At 46.4% G+C, this 18,912-nt stretch overlaps 1 protein-coding gene across 2 annotated transcripts in view; it reads left to right on the forward strand.

Annotated features, from left to right (window-relative positions):
- LOC144799931 (chloride channel protein ClC-Kb-like) overlaps positions 1-18,912 on the forward strand; it is a 238,100-nt gene that overhangs the window by 104,665 nt on the left and 114,523 nt on the right. For both annotated transcript variants that reach the window (XM_078671560.1, XM_078671561.1), the window contains exons 7-9: positions 284-409; positions 5,395-5,479; positions 12,513-12,614. In XM_078671560.1, coding sequence (XP_078527686.1) covers positions 284-409; positions 5,395-5,479; positions 12,513-12,614 — 313 coding nt within the window. The remainder of the gene's footprint in view (positions 1-283; positions 410-5,394; positions 5,480-12,512; positions 12,615-18,912) is intronic.

The raw sequence follows: 18,912 nt of genomic DNA on the forward strand, positions 1-18,912 counted from the left end.
ACAAAACAAATAAGCAGAAACATTCCTGTCACATAGTACCTCCTCCAGAAATCTGTTTTCTTAATATGATGGTAAAGAGTGTTTTCACCAATCACAGTCTTTATAACCAGCAAGGACATGAAAAACTACCAATCAAAAATGTTTTGTGATCCGGCCCTAGATTTGGGTAGTATGAATCATAATCAATATATATTATCACGATATCGCATTTTTAATTACAAGAGTCTGCAGACAATGCTGCGCACCCTGCCTTCTCAGCACTTCTCTCTCTTCACTTTCCTAGGTGTCCTCTTCAGCGTGGAGACCACAGCCACGCATTTCGCGGTTCGCAATTACTGGAGAGGCTTCTTTGCGGCCACATGCTCTGCCTTGATGTTCCGCCTGTTGGCCGTGGTGAACAAAGAAAGAGGTATGTGGCTTTTGTCCAGGTCTCACGAAGGGTTCTTGGTGGGCTTCAGGGCAGGCAGGTTGTCAATCAATCAATCAGGAGTTGTACAGCGCGGCAAATCAACCGCCAGGGTATTCAGGTGCTGAGATCCTAGCTGCTCGGGTGGCCTCAGTTGAATAGCCAGGTCTTGAGTCCTCTTCTGAACTCCTGAGGAGAGGGTGAAGGACAGAGATGGAGGGGGAGGATGTTCCAGGACTTCACGGTGAGGTAAGAGAAGGAGCGCCCTCCTCTAATGCTTTGGTGGATGCCGGGGTGTGAGCGAGGGAGAGGGAGGCGGATCGCAGGAGTCTGGAGGGTTGGTAGAAGCTGAAGCTCCCCTCTTCTCACTCTCTACTCAGTAACAAAATAATGGAGAACAAAAATCCATTCCCCATGTACCCGAATAGGGTCTTGTAAATAAACAGTTAATTGTATAACGTATAGTTTAACTTTGTAACATATCTACTAATATATAGCTACCACTGCCTACTTCGAGATAATGGAATTTCAAATAGTAGGGTGGGTGAGCACACTGTCAGCCTGCAAATACTAGCTGTCCCAGTGCATTGTGGTAATTGCATTTCTCTATGGTGTTTGTACTCGCAGTCAATTAAATGTTCGTCTCTCAACAAAGCTGGTGCAGCCAGTGTCAGCCATCCTCTTTTTTTACCATAATGCAACTAGTGCACTATTGCTAGCAAGCTGGCTATGTGCTCCCCACCACCACAGTTTAAAGTCCCTTGGAGGATGCACATCATGGGCAAGCTTCTGTGGCTTAAAGTTCTACTGAATCTGAAAAATTAGAAGCAGCTTCTTAACCTCCCCCCCCCCCCCCCGCCCCCACCACCCCACTAGACTGAAGGGCTGCTCCCTGTGGAACCAAAATCAGTATGAAAGGTAAGTCCAGGTATACCCTAAACTGTGGGGAAAGACTGTGGTGTGGTCATTTTAATGTTTGATTGCAAAAACTCCAAAAGATAGCAAGGAAATATGTTAAAACTTTACTCAAACTTAACTAAGCCTCTAGTCTTTGAAAAATACCAAAACTGATACCCTGTAGTTGCAGGTAAGTAATGTTTTCATCTCCAGCACTAGATGTTGCATGGATTTCCATGCTTGAACTATTCCTTGTCTCCAGTCTTCCTCCTGAGGATTCTGAGCCTGTTGACAGAGACTAATCCAAGGATGTCAATGCTGAAGAACTGAATTTACAGCTTAGTAACGTTTTCTTATTTTGTAAGTGTGCAGTAACAGAGGGGCCTGAACACCAGATTGCCTTCTATGCGAACATTACTGTTTATTTTATAGAGGCAACGGATGCCCACGTGCACTTACACGTGTCTTATATATGTTTCATGAAACCTCACTGATGTTTCAGTCTTTATCAGTCAGGCAAAAACATATTGCTACTGGTTGCCCAAATAAAATTTATTTAGCAAGCTCCAATACTGAATACAGTTGTGCACAGAAAAATATCACGTTCCTGGCCCTACTTATCACCCAGGCCTCTGTGTACACAGATCCTCATGGTATTCCGGCTCTATAGAGAGGCCTTTTCGCTCACTTACAAAGGCGGAGTAAATCCGAGATCTCTCCAGTATCAAGATGATCTTCCTCAATAGATTGTTGTTTGCCCTTCATGGCCTCCCATTCATGGGGGCATATCAACAAGGCGGCGTTAAAAAATTATCGCCGCTTTTGCGGACGTTTTAGGCCGAAAAGCGGCGATAATTTTAACGCCCTATTAGCAAGGACACGCTAACGATTGAATCCATGCTTCTTCACACTTTCCCTCAACGCCCAGCTTTGCATCTCTAATGAGATGCAAAGTGGGCGTTCCTCCCCAGGATAAGCTATATTTCTCCTATTATCAAGCATCACGCAAAGCAGCATAGCGACAGGAGAAGTAGCGATAACCTCTGTTATCGCTACTTTCCTTATGCCTGCTTTGACACTGAATTAGCCATGATATCCTATGAAAGGTGGATATCATGGCTAAGTATGTGTGGCCCTATCAGCAAGCTATCTTCTAAAGTTGTGCGATTATTGCTGGATTTCCAGCGATAATCATACAGACAGCTTGCGCTCTGAATTTTATCGCTGTGGAGATAAGCGTTGCTGATAGCACGCTGTCTCAGCGATAAAATTCAGAGTTGGGTGGCGATAATTATCCTAGCGCTAAGTGCACTTAGCGATAATTATCGCCCCCTCTTGATGATATGACCCTCGGTCTTTTTCGCTACAGTTTGTAACTTTTAATGTATGTAGGAAGACACAAAAGGCTTAGCAGTGACTAGCTTTGACCGAACTGAGCTATTAAAATGTGATGAAGATTGAATCCTCCGTTGGGTTCAGCCATGCACCAAGTTCAAGCCCCCCCCCCCCTTCTTTGACGACAAAAGAGAAGAGGCAGATCCTCAACCACAAGTTTGTAGAAGTCTGGCCCCTGAGTTATTAAATAATGGACACTTGGATATCTGTCCAAACTGTATGAGAGTTTTCAGACTGACCAGTGCTTTATGTACAAGAGGAGTCGACAAAGGTAGATTGAAAAGTTTCTGCTTCTGGTGCAGGAGTAAAGGTTCAAACACTCTTCGTCTTCTTCCTTATAAGGTGCTATTGGTACAGCTGCAATTAGCAGAGAGTGGTTTCCTACCATCAATCAAAGTTCTAATTGAGAAATGTAAAGAAGCCATCAAACAATCACTGTTTCCTAATGAAAATAAAAGTTTTCAAAAGTATGTTTTGAATTTTTCCCTGGATCTAAGAACCGATAACAAGACGAAAGACCAATGCAGCCAGATGTCATTTCCACTATTTATAGGCCAGCAAGCTCCCACCTTGAAGGATGATAGCTCAGTTTAGTAGAAGTAATAGGGCTAGGGCAACTCTGCTTGCAGATAGTCTACTTCCGAAAACATGTTAGTCAGGCATAGAGATAAGCCCTCAGTCTGCATTCTGCATTGAAGCACTCATGGCCAAGCGCTCTAGACTTTTCCTCCTTCAGCCGCATCATGCATTTTACATCCACCCTGCTGACATTGCAGCAGCCTTCACGAACATCTGGCACCGACTGGTACCAAGAAGGAGTTCAACAGTGAGAGATTTGAAGCCAGAAATGTAAATGATGTAATCAACAGGGTTTTGCTGACAGTCAGCAGTGGAGGACCCAGAACTTGAGAATCAGAAACCCACCATCCAACTCGGAGAACGTGCAAGATGATCACAAGACTCGTTCGTTTTGTGAAGAGTATTTTCTGCTTGTTTGAGATCTGACCACTAAGTAGTGATTCTGAATTTGAAGAGCTTAAACACCTACTATTTGTTAAACTTCTTCATCAGTCCCACTTGGAGCACATATTCTATATAGAAGAGTGGTAACAAGATATCTCCCATAAAAAAGGCTGAGATCCCGGCCTCCCTCCTCTTGGTTTCCCAGCCCTATTTAGAATGCAGGGGCAGGGGGGAGATGGAGTTCCAGTGCTCAATGGCAACTTTCACAAAGGTGGAATCACGCCTTCAGGAATAAGTTAAGTGACAAGAGGTCGTCCATGTTGTCCCGGCATGACTTACCGACTACCACGTATATCAATCCTGGTCTCTCATGAGAGTTTGTCAGGCTTCCCGCCGCGGGATTGCTCAGAATCTAAATCCAGCAGGTTGATCTTCAGCATAAGTTGGCTGCCGCCAAAGGTCTCACTGGACTATAAGTCAGCACCGTGCTATAAGTTTGTCTCTCTATTTCCAGGCTATGTGGCCAAGAACTGAAACCATCATTGGGAAATGCTACAAATCTGCAAATCTTGCAGAAGTTTATTCTAAGTCTGCTACTTGTATGCTCTTTTCTTGTCCAAGAGATGTTGCTGGCCACAAGGACCATGTGTTCCAGTCGACTCTGTGCTCTTGCTTGATTTATGGCCCCAAGTTGTGGAGGGTTAGTGTAGTTGCAACTTTACTGAGTTTTGACCTGGCACAGCTGACAAGTGACCTGGTGACTATTGTACTATCTGGGAAATCAAAAATACGTTTTGTTGAGTTAGATCTGGGCAGAGGTACATTGTGTCATATTACTGTTACAGCAAGGAACAGAACAGACACACAAACTGCAGTAAAAATAGAAAAAGGTTAGCATCTTGCATTGCTTTTATACATGCTGGAGTCTATATTCTTCTTCTATTCAAAATGTATGATTTTATCACCATGTACGCAAGAGACTTTTCAGGAGAAAATGTCAGCAACAACTTTAAATTAGGCACATGTTGATGTGGCAGCATAGTCATCTTAAGAATTTGGGGGCCCCGGACAAAACATATTTAGGGGCCCTGGTACCGAACACATTTTCAGTTTTATTATCAATTTCCTGCTAACTCCATCCGGCATGATGCCAAACAATACTATTTTATAGGTTAAACTTTAACAAGGTCACACAAAAACAGTTGAAATATGTCTTAGTCAGGACCCCAAAAATCCTTAAGAAGACACAGGGTAGATAAACAGAGTCGGAGGTAGAGGCAGGCAGAGAGGTTTAGACTAACAAAAAACAAATAACACACAAAAGGTGATGGGAGGCTGGTTACAATATGTTTAACCACTGGCAATCGCTCGGGTAGCATTCCACCCCATAGTTTTTTGCTCATCCTGCCACCTCAGATTAGACCCATCCATATGCAAATCAGCCTTGACCCTGCTCCTCGTTGGGACTGTCCACCCGAACTACCAGGCCAGGTCCTCCCTGAACCGGAACACAAGCAAACCAGGTTCTGTTTTCCCCTGTTTGTGGCTCTGCGGTCAGGTGTAGCTTGGTTCCAGTGGTCCTGGACATGTAATGGTATCACTAGTTGAAAAACTTTAAAAATAGTTCTATGGGCCTTCTCCACTGAGGAAAGGATGGCACTAGGAGACGTCTTCACTGGAGAACTATTCTTACATGTAACAGATTGTCTTTCTCGCCCCTGTTTTCCCTGCAGAAACTGTTGCTGTTCTCTTCAGTACCAGCTGGAGGGTGGAGTTCCCTTTTGACCTTCCTGAGTTCCTCTCCTATGCCCTTTTAGGGTGAGTAAGAAGCCTTTGCGTTATGAGATGAAACAAGCCCTTCAGAGTTTACACAGTCTTTGAGCGTGGAGTGCAAGAAAGGTGGAGTGAGAAAAAATTAACAATCAGAAAAGGTGATCAATTGATATCCAGACACAGAGGTGGAATCTGCTGTTCCTTAGGGCAATTGATAGTTTTATCATTTCATGTATTGGATGCGCGATTTTTACAATAAAGCATGTTTTAATAAAGGTTTAATGATTCTCAACACTGATACGTAGTAGGTAAATCAAATAAATATTTTCTGAAGTAACAAAATGAGAACGTTAAGTTGCTAATCAGAGGGATATGAAGGATGTGGTATTAGGAAAAGGAACTAGTTTAGGTGGGGCATTTGAAAGGTGTTCTATGAGCCGCTACAGGGCGGGGTGACCGTGTCGCCTGCCTCCCTACTCTCCATCTTAGGGCCTCTGTATGAGTGGGCAGATGGGGAAATCCAGGGGTTACTATTACCATCCACTACAAGCTGGAACCAGAAGATAGCCTAACACATAAGGAAGCCGGGAGTACCGAACAAATTCCCCATTATTCAGCAGTTAAAGTATCTTGGTAAATCACACACCGGGTCCGGGGAGTTACTGCAGATCTTTAAATGCTAATGTGACTGGTAAACCCTGCTATCGGCCAAACAGGGATTACCGTGGAACTCCTAATGAAATAAGCAGGAAGGTATGTGATACATTTTCCACACCCGGGAAGACCACCAGAGTGACAGCCCTCTTATGGAGATACATTTGTTCCCTATGGGAAACAGGTAAAACAAAATTGCAGATGAGCCCCCTAAAGACCACAAACATGAATTTTGTGAAGTGGTGCCAGTGTCTTTCTCCTCATCAATGATTAGTGTGGACGGTTACCGAGCTTGCAGTTCCAGGCTTTTGTCATGGCATCACACCAAGAAGCAAACACAAGGAGATGTTGGACGGAGCGCCTAAACTTTTCGGACACTCATCCCCAGTCACAGATCTGGGTTTCATCCATCATCGTTTTTTGGCTCACTCCTCCAGCCCAGTTGAGAGCCGGCCATACGCAAATCAGTCTTGACCCTGTGCCTCATGGGAACAGTCCAGGCCGAACTGCCAAGCCAGGTCTTCCCTGGACCGGAAACAAGCATCCACGAAGATCATCCTGGCTGTGCCTCACTACCATGAAGCCTGATGCAGAGCTATAAATACTGGACCTGCCATTATTTGGCACTGATGTGTTTGGCCAACATGCGGAGAAGGAAATGCTGCAAGTGAATAATGATGCTGAAAAAGTAAAAGCCATTGGTCAGACAGAATGGAAGCATTTTTCGAATTACAATTCCTCCAAAAAGTTTGTCCACATTATCAATGCCATTAGGTTCAATCCCATCAAAGATGAGGCATGAGAATCAAGTCCTCTAACCAGCCCCAGTCTGCCAGTGCCCCAGGACTCTAAACAGCCCCCATCCAATTCACGCCAACGACTCAATCCATCCTTATTTACTCCACTGCACCAGGGGTTGCATCTCATAACACCTGAAAAAACCACAGGTGACAGTTCGGTGCTGATTGTTATATGAGATGGCTACACTTCACAGTTCCTTCTCCATCGGTTTGGCCAACATAGACATCACGACTTGCACAAGGAAATTGTGTGTCTGCTGAAGAAACAAACAATGTAAGTGGTGTGTTCATACATTTCTAGGTTTAAGGCTCACCCTCAAGTTGATAAGAAGAGAGCAATCCCATGCGCTTGCACTTTATCAGATATTTCCCATCTCTGTCAAGGAGCTTGGATGTTTGTGTACCACTGCTTTGCAGTGACAAGGGGCACACAAAATGTCTGCAGTTTGTCGTGGGCATGGGTTATTTCCAATATTCAGTGCTCCCCTCCAGGTTGATATCTGTGCTACAGACCTGGTAACACAAAAGTGTATGGCAGTAGAGGCAGTCTATCTATGTTTTCAAAAGATCTTCGTCTACATAGATCCAGATGAGCGGCTCATTACAGTGGACAGTCCAGTGGAGAAGAAACTGAATCTTCAGATCACAACCTCCCTGTTGCATTTTCTGGGTCTACAGATCACCTTCCAGAAGTCTGCCACACCCAAACTCAACTCTGGACACTAAAGAAAGTGCTTCTTTGGAAAGAGGGAGTGGCATCAGTTTAGAATACAATGTAAAGACCAACGAAAATATAGACACATTTCTTCCCTTCTGAGAACAATGGTGATGTGCATCTCCACTGTCCAAAATGCAAGACTGCACATGCAGCCTATTCAACAGTATCTTGAAGATCAATGGACATAGTAGGGTGACTACCTAATCCAAGTGTGAGAGGGCAGGAACTAAATGTGGTGAGGGGTATAGATGCCACCCATCATAACTGTAACCTATAGACATTCAAGGGGGAGTTTGTGCAGTGGAGAGAGACTACTGATGGTCTCTCTCACCATCCAGAAAGCAGGCACCTATCAAGAACGCCCAACGCATCAGCAGGCCAGGCAGAAGGATACAAGGGCAGATTTACAAGCATTTCATGCAATGCAGCGCAGCACAGCGAGGCAACTTGCTGCACTGTGTGAAAGGGAGACATTAGAAATGCACCAAATTTACAAAGATATAGTGCACTGCTACGTGCTGCGTAGCACCAATGCAGGCACCCTTGCGCCTATTGCAAGTGTGCCTGCATTATGAGCATTACCAGCTGATCGTAAGTGGAGTAGAGTAGAGGAAAGTGGCGTGGAGTGTCATAAAGTGGAGTAGAGTTCCAGTGTTTTAGAGTGGCATGGAGTGGCGTAGAGTTGAGTGGAGAAGACTGAAGTGAAATGGAGTGTCATCAAGTGGCATTGAGTGGTGTTGAGTGTCGTAGAGGTCGTATAGTGTCGTAGAGTGGCAGGGCACAGAGTGGAGTTGAGTTGAGTGAAGTAGAGTGCCGTGGACTGGTGTAGAGCAGAGTGGAGTGGCATAGAGGGTGTTGCATAAAGAGGAGTACAGTGTTGTACAGTAGAGTGGCGTAGCGCAGAGTGGATTGTCAAACAGTGGCGTGGCATAGAGTGGAGTAGAGTGCTGTAGAGTGAATTGGTGTACAGTAGAGTGGAGTGGCATCGAGTGTCATAGAGTGGAGTGGCATAGAGTGGAGAGTAGTGTGTCATAGAATAGAGTGGAGTAAAGTGGCATGAAGTGGCATAGACAGAGTTGCGTGGAGCATCATAGAGTGGAGTAGTGTTGTGAAGTGGCAGAGTGGAGTATAGTGCTGGAGAGTGATGTAGAGCGCAATGGTGAAGAGTGGCGTAGCATGCAGGGGCATAGCGTGTAGTAGCGTAGAATGCAGTGGTGCAGAGCAGAATGGCGTTGAGTTCAGCTGCAGAGAGTGCAGTCTTGCAGAATAGAGTGTCGTAGAGTGCAGGGACGTAGAGTACAGCAGTGCATAGTAGAGTGGTGCAGAGTACAGTGGTGCAGAGTAGAGTGGTACAGAGGATAGTGGTGCACAGTAGCATGGTGCAGAGTGCAGTGGCGTAGAGTACCGGAGTACAGAGTAGAATAGAGTGGTGTAGAGTGCAGTGACGTAGAGCACAATGGTGTGGAGTGGTGTAGCGTGCAGTGGTGTAGCATGCAGTGATGTAGAGTGTTGCAGAGTGGAGTATAATGGCGCAGAGTGCAGTATAGGTGCCGTAGAGTGCATTGGTTTTGAGTAAAGTGGTGTTGAATGCATTGGCATACAGTGGTGTAGATTAGATTGGCATAGAGTGCAGTGGCGAAGTGTGCATTGGTTTTGAGTTAAGTGGTGGAGTGCATTGGCATAGAGTGCAGTGGTGCAGAGTAAAGTGCAGTGGCACACAGTAGAGTTTAGTGGCCCAGAGTGGAGTGGTGCCGAGTGCAATGGCACCAAGTGCAGTGGCGTAGAGTAGATTCTTTCAGAGTAGAGTGGAGTGTTGCACAGTAGAGTACAGTGCCGTAGAGTGCAGAGAAAATTAGAGTGGCGTAGAGTGGATTGACATTGAGTGCACTGGTGTAGAGTGGTGTGTTACAGAGTAGGGCTCATTAGCCTAGAATGCAGTGGCACAGAATGCAGTGTTGAAGAATGGAGTGGCATAGACTGCAGTGGTGTATGGTAGAGTATTGTGGGGTAGAGTGCATTGGCATTGAATACAGTGGTTTAAAGTAGAGAGGCGTAGAGTTAAGTGGCGTAGAGTGAAGTTACATAGAGTGGAGTGGTGCATAGTAGAGTGCAGTGATACAGTGTGGAGAGGCATGGAGTGGAGTGGGATAATGTTGAGTGGTGCATAGTAGACAGCCGTGGTGTGGAGTTGTGCAGAGTAGAGTGGAGTGGAGTAAAGTGAAATATGCATGGTGTGGTAGCACACTGCCATTACAGACAACACATCCTCAATTGAAATTACCATTACATTTGCACAGACATATAGTTTTACTGATAGAAGTATACATCGCACAAGTAATAATGTGTGGAAATGTCATCACCGAGTGTATTGATTAGTTATGATTGTATTAAAATATTTGCTTCCACCACACCAAATAATGTGCTTCGGTTATGCTTTTCTAATTCTGATATATTCTGAAATATCTGCACAGTTCATTTACAGTTATTTAAATTGTGTTCTGCTCTAGATAAAAAATAACACTTTACAGCCTTCCTCAAACACACCCTCAGTAGCCAGCAAGATTGTCAGATAAATCCTCTCACTTTTAAGTCCCAGAAAGAAAAGTATACACCAAGCTCCCTGGAAAACAGAGCCAGACATGTGACCTCTGTCTTTGAATGCACAGCAAATGTGACAAGATAAGAACAAGTTTAAAGGTCTATTTACAGAAATCGAGCACTTGAGGAAGAATGCATTAAATAGGCTTCTGGCAGTGGAAGGGACAAACTCAAGCTGGATAGCCTAGAACAAACCAAGAGAGAAAATAGAAAGCAAGCAATTGTGAATTACAAACCACAAGCCAATGATAAGCAATGGGTGGAATACATTCCCAGGGAAGCTTTCCGAATGTCACCAAGATGTCAAAAGCAAACCAGAGAGCTACACTGTCTGGTAGGCTTCGACCTAAAAAAGAAAGTAATGAGGGGATATAAAGATATTTCTCCTCGTAATGCCTGGGTCTGAGAGGGTAGTATTTTGGCTCATTCCCATGTTTATTGCCTGTAGTAAATTTGGGAATGTGCCAGAATCCTTGGTGGGTGCGTAGGAACGTCCACATTCAGGGTCAACCATTTCAACGCCTCCCTGCTGCAAGATAACGCAAGGCAGCAAAATGCGCAGCCTTGCGTTACCTTGGATTTACTAAACCACGCAAAGCCATTCAAGGTGGCTTTGCATGGTATAATAAATCCCAGTAATGGTCTTGCGTTGCCTTGAATGATGCAAAGCAAGCCCTCAGTAAATCTAGCACTCAGTTCTTTAGTGTGCTGGACCTCTGCGGGTGACTGTTGCAAAACCTGGGAGTAATGAGGGCTTCTGCAAGACGGAAGCGGTGTGATTAGTGCCGCGGTTCCAAAAGGACCATCTGTCTCAACACTACTGTAATTTGCTTAAGCATTGGGCCTTTGAGAGGGGGCTCTTTCTTTTGTACAATTGTAAATGGTATTTATATTATGCTTACTACCCATGAGGAAGCGTTGAGGCGCTTTGCTGCCTTTGAATAGTAACAGTCTAGAAAGGAGGCCTTGCTCTTATGATTTCCTTCAGTATGGAGTCTAGAAGGGGACTCTGGATGCTTAGATTTCTTTCATTGGCCATTCACGGCTTATTTCCCCGTCAGCATCTTCATTGACTTGTCACAGATGATGAACATCGATTCCAAGCTCTACGGAGATAATACGGCATCTTCAAACTTTTGACTCATGACCCTTATTGGGATTCTGTAAACACCTTGTTATCCCAATCACCTTGTAGTCCATTTTCCTTTGCACAGAAAATCTGAAAAGTTATCTTGTTTTCATAGAACTACTGGCCCATATACCAACATATTCAACCCTCACCTATCCCACGGTCTGTAGTAAGGGTCCATCTGCGCTTGTCTGGAAATAGTTTGCATGCGTTTGCTAACGGGTTACTTGGTAACTTCACGTTCCATTTATGAGCCTTCATTTACGAGCACTGTGCAGTCCAGTCCTTGTACTCTTGCTTGGCCTTTATCAAACTAGTTGGAGTAAAATTCTAGATTACAGTGGTGTGCCGAAGGAAAGAATGGAGTTGAGTATGGGGTGCTCTGCTGTTATGACTTGTTTACAAAAGTGCTATTCTTAACCTCTGACTCTCAGCTGAATCAGTCTGAGGAAGGCCTGAAAGTGAAGAAAGTGGTTGTCTGTGGAAACTGCTACAGTGCATCTATCCTGAAGCCATGAAATCCTAGGCCTTCGTTAAATGAATCTATAGTCAAGTGTGCAGCAGATGAAAAGACAAGAAGTAAAGGTGAAGGGTCATCAATAAATAAGATTGTACCTGGAAATACACAGTCACTACTGGGTATGGTTTAAGAAGCTTTTGCAGTCAGGGAAGCAAAACAGGTTTCTGAGCAAACTGATTTTCAAAGCAAGGTGGAGTAGGTTTCAGCCAATTCCCGGGCGTGAAGAGATTAAGTATAGACTGGTGGTGCACAAATGCCTTACTGAACACTGTTTGTGAACAGTGGCTCGGTTCCCTATGTTAAGCTACCTGCTTTTCGATGCCCTGCCATCGTTACTGAGTGTGCGGACGCATGAGCCCTAGCATGCCTATATTTGTAGTCTTTCTGCCTGTCGAGCTACGGCAAAGACCCCGAAAATATGCTACCCCCACATTTTTGAACGCTAGAGTTAAAATAGAACATCATCCTGCCTTACAATAGTTTGGGTATTTCCCCTCCACTTTTCAAGGGAAGCGTAGAAATGATGCTACTTCCGGGAGGAGCAGACATACAAATGGCGAGGACACTTCCTGTCAAGCACGACTTGGCCACATGCCACATGATCCACACAGGCAAGTTTGTCCTCTGACCAGCTACTTTTGTCTTCCTTTCATTTCCAGAGTGGTCTGTGGCTGCCTGTGCTGCGCATACCTCTTCTGCCACCGTAACCTGCTGCTCTTCCTGGAGAACACCGCATCCATTAAGAAGTTTCTGACCAACAAGTGAGTCTGTTTGCTTTTTTCTCCTATTGAGCAACTGTGATATCGTTGTTATGTTGGACATCTCTGGGTTCATTTTTTAGGTCACGCCTGAGCAGCGCATTCGCTGCTTTGTGAGCCATACTGTATTGGAGTATGTACTTGAGCCCGGCCCACTCTCTGCCCATATTTGTCATTGGCTTGTGTCATTGTCTTTCATAAATGCTGGCTTCTGATTCGTTATTAGGCGTGTTAGTCCCTCCTTAGTACCGCCTTGTCATCTTTTGTAACCTTCCATGAGGACTGGCCCTTTTACTTTGTATGTTACACAGTACGTCTTCTTTAGTCTGTAAGCACTATTTTCTTTAATGAGTTTCTCTTACTGCAAGAGGGTCTCTGATCCTCAGTTGTGACCCCCGGCTTGTTTATTTAACTCCTAGCAAACGGGAAGCTCTTCAGGGGCCATGGGAGACAGAAAGGAGCAACTCAGCGATGCCTTCAAGCATTTGGAAATGCAATAGGTCTCACATTTGTGAGAGCTTAAGCTATTGGCATTGTGAATGACAATGCCTTGTATTGATGTTTTAAAAACCAAAACAAATAAATAAAAGGCATTGTGAAGTGAGGGACACACCTTAGCAAGAACTGCAGCACACGTTTAGGTTAGTAAAAGATAGATTTAATGTATGATACATCCGTAGAGACCTCATTCTCCAGGTCTAAGCTGCAACTGTCAAACATTCAAGCATGAGCATTCCTAATACAAGTACATTCTGGAATGGAACAAGAAATGTTGGCAACACAGATAGAACATAGCTAACACGGGAGTGCACCATTTATTCTTTATAATCATTTCCTCAAATATATTTTTTCAGTCTTTTGCATTCTTGTGGATTATAAAATCTATGAAATGAAATGAAAAGCGAAGTAAAATTTGCATTTATAGTGCGTGTTGAACCAGCGGTATCTAGGCACTGAACTGAAGAGGCACAGCCCACCAAAAGCAACAGTGCATGAAGAATTAAGATTAAAATAGCCAGGTTTTCAAAGACGTTCTTAACAAGACAAATGAGTCAAGGTTAGCAATGTGAGTAGGCAAAGTGTTCCATAACCTGGCAGCAGCCTTGGAGATAGAACGGCCTACCCATCTAACTTTGCGAAACCTTAGGAGGGTCACTTTCCTACCTGAAGAGGATCTGAGAGTCCTGTCTGGCACATACCAGTTAAAAAGAGCAGAAAGATGTTTAGACCCTGTCACTAACTGTGGCACCTTGGAGGGAGGAGCGCCCCCCCCCCCACCCCCACCCACTGCTTTACAGTAGTGAAATAAAGGAAACATAAAATGATGATGACTAGAGGTAATTATAATTTTATGTTTTCCTGTTACGGCAGGTTTGCGGGCAGGGAGGGGCGGGCTGCTCCGATAACAAAGCAGCAGGGGGAGGAGTGGTTTGCCCACTCCAAGTGCGCATGAATGTTTGGCCGGGCTTCTTAGGCTGGTCAAACTGTCATTCGCACTTTGCATGTTCTCCACGCAGACTGCATTACAGCCTGCGTGGAGTACATGCCTAGGATCCCATTCCCTGGCTGAGCGCCGAACCACGGTGCTCAGACCAATCACAAAGCTTCATTGCAGCTTTAAGATTGACTCAGGGGAGACCTGTGTGCTTCCTGTTCCGGCCCCAGGGGAGAGACGGTGGAGAGACACGGCAATCAGATCATTTATTTTTTATTTTTTAAAACCCCTTACCCCTATCCCCGATCCGTGTCGGCCGCCACTAGAGCAGAGGTGTGGATTTACACAAGAGATTCTTGCCAGAAGCACTGTGTAGAAGCAGGCATTCTGCAGCAACAGTGCAGGTGTTTTCAATGACCTAGGACAAAGAGCATGCTGCATTCAGGGAAACGACTGTACACTCAACAAATATTGGCAAAGTACATCTTTCTTGTTTTAAAATCAATGGGAGCAGGCAACTTGTGTTAGTGTCAGACCCAAAGACCATTCTAAAAGTGTGCTAAACTATTGAATACAAAAATTATGTGATCTTATCAGGTCACTGACATAAGATCAAACATAGTGCGTCTGCAATGAGTCACCAGAGGTTGAGAGGACAAGAACAGGGCCGATTGTATTAGGTAAAAACACGTCTCACTTTCTTTCCCAGACATCAGCTGGGAATTTCCTACTAAATAAATGCTCTTCTTGACATCCATCCAGGAAAATCCCAAAGAGTAAGAGGCCATGATAGAACTGTAACAAGTGATCTTGTTTACACGAGAAGCCTAAATCAAACACCTTAACTGATACAGAGGGCCTGATTTACATCTCGCCGATGGGATACTCCATCACAACGGTTGTTAGAAATGGGATCCCTGGCTGGCCAGGGCTTGCGCCAAAGTCAGTCAGCGACCACCACTTCCACGTCAGTGCAAGGGAGTTACACGCCAAGATAACCCCTGCTCACCCCTATGCTAGGCCCAAGGGCAGGGTGCATTGTAAGTGTAAGGTAGGGCATGCTCTGATGTGTGTGGCATGTCCTAATAGTGAATTACAGCCAAATTCGTTTTTCACTATTGCAAGGCTACCTGTTCTCTTAGGCCAAGATGGGCTGCTGGAATTATTACACTCTATAATCCCAGCAAGCTCAGGGAACATGGTAGAAAATAAAGTTTAGTATGCCTGAACTCAGAATAATAAAATACTTCTTTTAGTAAAGTTTATTTTAATATCCTGTGTTTGCAAATGCTACTTTTAGAAAGTTAGCATTTGCTTGCCTAACCATTTCAGCCTGCCTCTGCTTGGATGAGTATCTGACTGTCTGGGTTATGTGAGTGACAGGGCTTGGGGATGACAGGTGGTGAATGCAAGGATTACACCTTAGTGGGAGGTAGGAGTGCCCCTGGACTCTGAATAAGGGCTGTGCTCTACCACCACAATGCTGGCTCCGCCCCCTGGGGAGCGACTGATGACTCAGCCAGCACCTGGCCCAGGAAGGGCGAAGCACTGTCATCAAGGTACTCCTGGCTGCCCCTGTCCACACAATGCTGGCTCCACCTCCTGTGGAGCGTCTGATGTGCCTGCCCCTCACACTGAAAGCAGAAACGAGAGTACACCCAACAAGTGCTCAGAGACGGAAAGGAATTATGCAGAGGCCCCCCTGGCCTGAAAAGACAAAGAAAATGGTGTATAAAAGTAGGAGCCCTGCTCCTTGTAGATCAGATCATGTTGACGCCAAGAAGAAACTCTACCAGAAGAGAAGAACCTAGGAAAGCTGCATGGAGAAGTACTGTCTTTAATCCTGAGAGACTGGCCTGTGGTGGGTGCCTTGCTGCAGAAGGAGAGAAGAAGAAAAAGACTGAGAAACTTTTAAATTCTACTTGTGCCTCTGACAATCTCCAAGGGCTTGCTGTGGAACTTGCCCCCTGAACTGCGCCCCAGGAACAGTGGGCGCTACCCCCCCTTGAAAGAGAAGCTGCCGTGAGATCTGCATCTGCCTGGTAACCCTCCTGAGGAAAAGCTGAGTGCGCTCTGAAGGAATCACTGTGCCCTCTGAGAGGCCCTGGGCACCCCCGTCCCGCCGAGCAACGCATCTGCTACCTGGCAGGCCCCAGCTAACATCGCAAAGACCAGCCTCACTCGCCCAAGCACCGTGCCTGTCACCTGCCTAACTGCGGACTGGACCGCAAGACTGGACTCTGCCTTTTGCCCACCTGCTCCTAAGGAGAAGTTGCCCTGAAGCCCCAGCCGCCGCCGTTCGTGTGCAGCAGCGGCATGGGGAGAGAAGGAGCACCCCCTGTGCTCACCAAGGCTTGTTTATGCCTCACGGGCCTCCCAACACTCCGGACCTGGTACTAGAGGGGAGGGGCGGGCACCGGCAATGTGCCCCGACACCCCCCCTTTCTTCACTGGCACTCACCCGGTCTCTTTATCAGGCGGCTGGCAGCGGGGCTCTCCCTCGCGTTGGGGAGCTCTGCTTCTTTTCCTGACACGGCCTCTGCTCCTCCTCACCGGCAGCTGCGGGCAGACTCCTCTGCAAACGGGCCGCGGGCCGACTTCTACGCTGATCACCATGGGGCTCTCTCTCACTCTCGGGAGCCCCGTGGGAGACACCAACCACCGGCTTCTGGCTCCTTCTCGCCCACGGCTGCGGGGGCGGGCTTCCGGTTCTTCTCCCGGGGCCGTGATTGGCTGGCCAGCAAGCTGCTTCCGGGTCGCCGTGGGCAGAGCGACGGCCCGAAGGAAGGCTTCACGGCAGGAATCTGGGGCAAATGCCGGGTGGGCACCGGCTCCTTTGCAATTAAAGGGCTCACAAGCGCAATAAGTAAAATAAAGCGCTCCCAAAGTGCTAGCCAAGAAATACTCAATTTCGCTGGCATTGCCGGGTGGGCACCGGCTTTAAAGATCAATAAAGCGCTCCAGGCGCTATAAGCAAATAAAGCGTTTCCAGGCGCTTAGGGGCTAAAAGTAAAGTGCTCTCAGCGCTAGAGAGCCAATACAGCGCTCCCAGGCGCTATAAGCCCAATAAAGTTCCAGCAAAAGTCCTCCAGGAATGCAGCAAGGCAAAGGGGGGCAAAGCTGGGGCAGGGGCCTGCTCACTGGCCCTCCAGGCAGGGAGGCAGTCCAAGTGGCGGTTCCTCCTGGCACCAGCAGCAGCAGCCCCCCTCAAGTAGGATCAGGAAAGAACAAATTGTAAGGGGACACAGCCCCTTCTTATACTACTAAATCCTTTGTCTATAGGTGCAGGGTGGGGGAGAAACCAGTCGCAGCTGGTTTTGGAGCACCCTTGATGGCTCAACCACCCCTTTCATTCACTAGGGAGGCTAGGGTCGTTAGACGCACCACAGGGGGCAGAGCCAGCATTGTGTGGGGAAAGCCCAGCCCCATTCAGGAACCAGGTGCAGCCCTCCCTCACATCACTCATGCTGATCTCTCCACTCACTCCTGGGCAGACCCATCCAGACTTCCTGGAGCCAGGCTTGCCAGCCAGCTCCAGCCAATCACGCTCCAGCACCCTCACTGCACACACACATCAATGTCTAGAAGTGGCACTTCCACACTAGACACATACACGCCGCATACATCATTTCGCAGCATTCAATCACACGAGTCCGCACATACCAGACTCGAGCCTGTACACCCCACGCATCAGGAACTACCAGGGACACATACATTCCCCATGCATTCCTATGGGAGGGCAGGCCTATCTCACCACATGCACTCAAAGTGCGCACGCACTTTCCACTGGGACACAGTGAAAGTGCGCAGAACACAAAAATCACCATCACTAGGTCACCATTAAAAGCAAAAAGTTTAGGGGTGAACCTGCCAGAAGGGCCAAGTCCAACAACGGTGATGGATATCCTGTCCACCGAAATCTATATCCGATTGGATATATTGGGATTTATATTTCATCTTACTGAATGTTGGTCACTGTTGTGGCAGAATATCCCAACCACTGTGATCTAAATCAGGCCCAGAGTATTTAAACCACAAATAAGGAGCGGTGTTACACTCTGTATACTGTCTATACATTAATTGCTGATCACATATTATCCCCAACAAAACAACCATCACAGGTATGAGTAATAACGGCAGTGTCATAGGAGAGGCCAACAACAGCAGAATGAGTATGGAGAGTAGACTGTCTTCTTCACTACCTGTGCAGCATAATGAACACTGGTGAGCACTGTCAGCAACAAGCACACTGTGGAGAACAGGCTCAAGTGCACTAACATGTGTTCCCTTTTACAAGTCACACTCACATCCATTTCTTGCGTTATAGTTCACAGTAGGGCTTATAAAATAAATCTTGCCCACTTATCTGGACTCATAGTAGGTGCCATGATATGCCACCAGTCAGGACCAAATATATCAGGGCCGGGAGACAGCCATCACACTCGCTCACACACGCGCTCTTGTTTGTGTGCATGTCCGCACACATAAATAGACTCACACACATGCATGCTATCTCTCATATTCATAAGGATACACTCTCCCCCCCAGCCTGGGGCACACAGATGCTGTCACCTGCATGCACACAGGAGCAGACATTTTCACTACCGCACCCACACACACCTGCCTCCATGGATCCTGGGTCATCTGAAACACTAGTGTAGGGAGAAGTGCATGAGGTTGATGTCCGGAATGAATGTCTTCTATGACCAAAGCCATAGCTCCACGGTTTCCACAGAAGTGCAGGCTTCCAGAACAAGATCTGGCCTTATGTAAACCCAGAACTCATCCATGAATTATCAACTGCCAGAAGACAGCTAAAGGACTGACTTAGACGATACGTACAGTGCAGAATGAGGCCGGCATGTA

The sequence above is a fragment of the Lissotriton helveticus genome, chromosome 12, assembly GCF_964261635.1.
Source record: "Lissotriton helveticus chromosome 12, aLisHel1.1, whole genome shotgun sequence".
NCBI classification, from domain to species: Eukaryota; Metazoa; Chordata; class Amphibia; order Caudata; family Salamandridae; genus Lissotriton; species Lissotriton helveticus.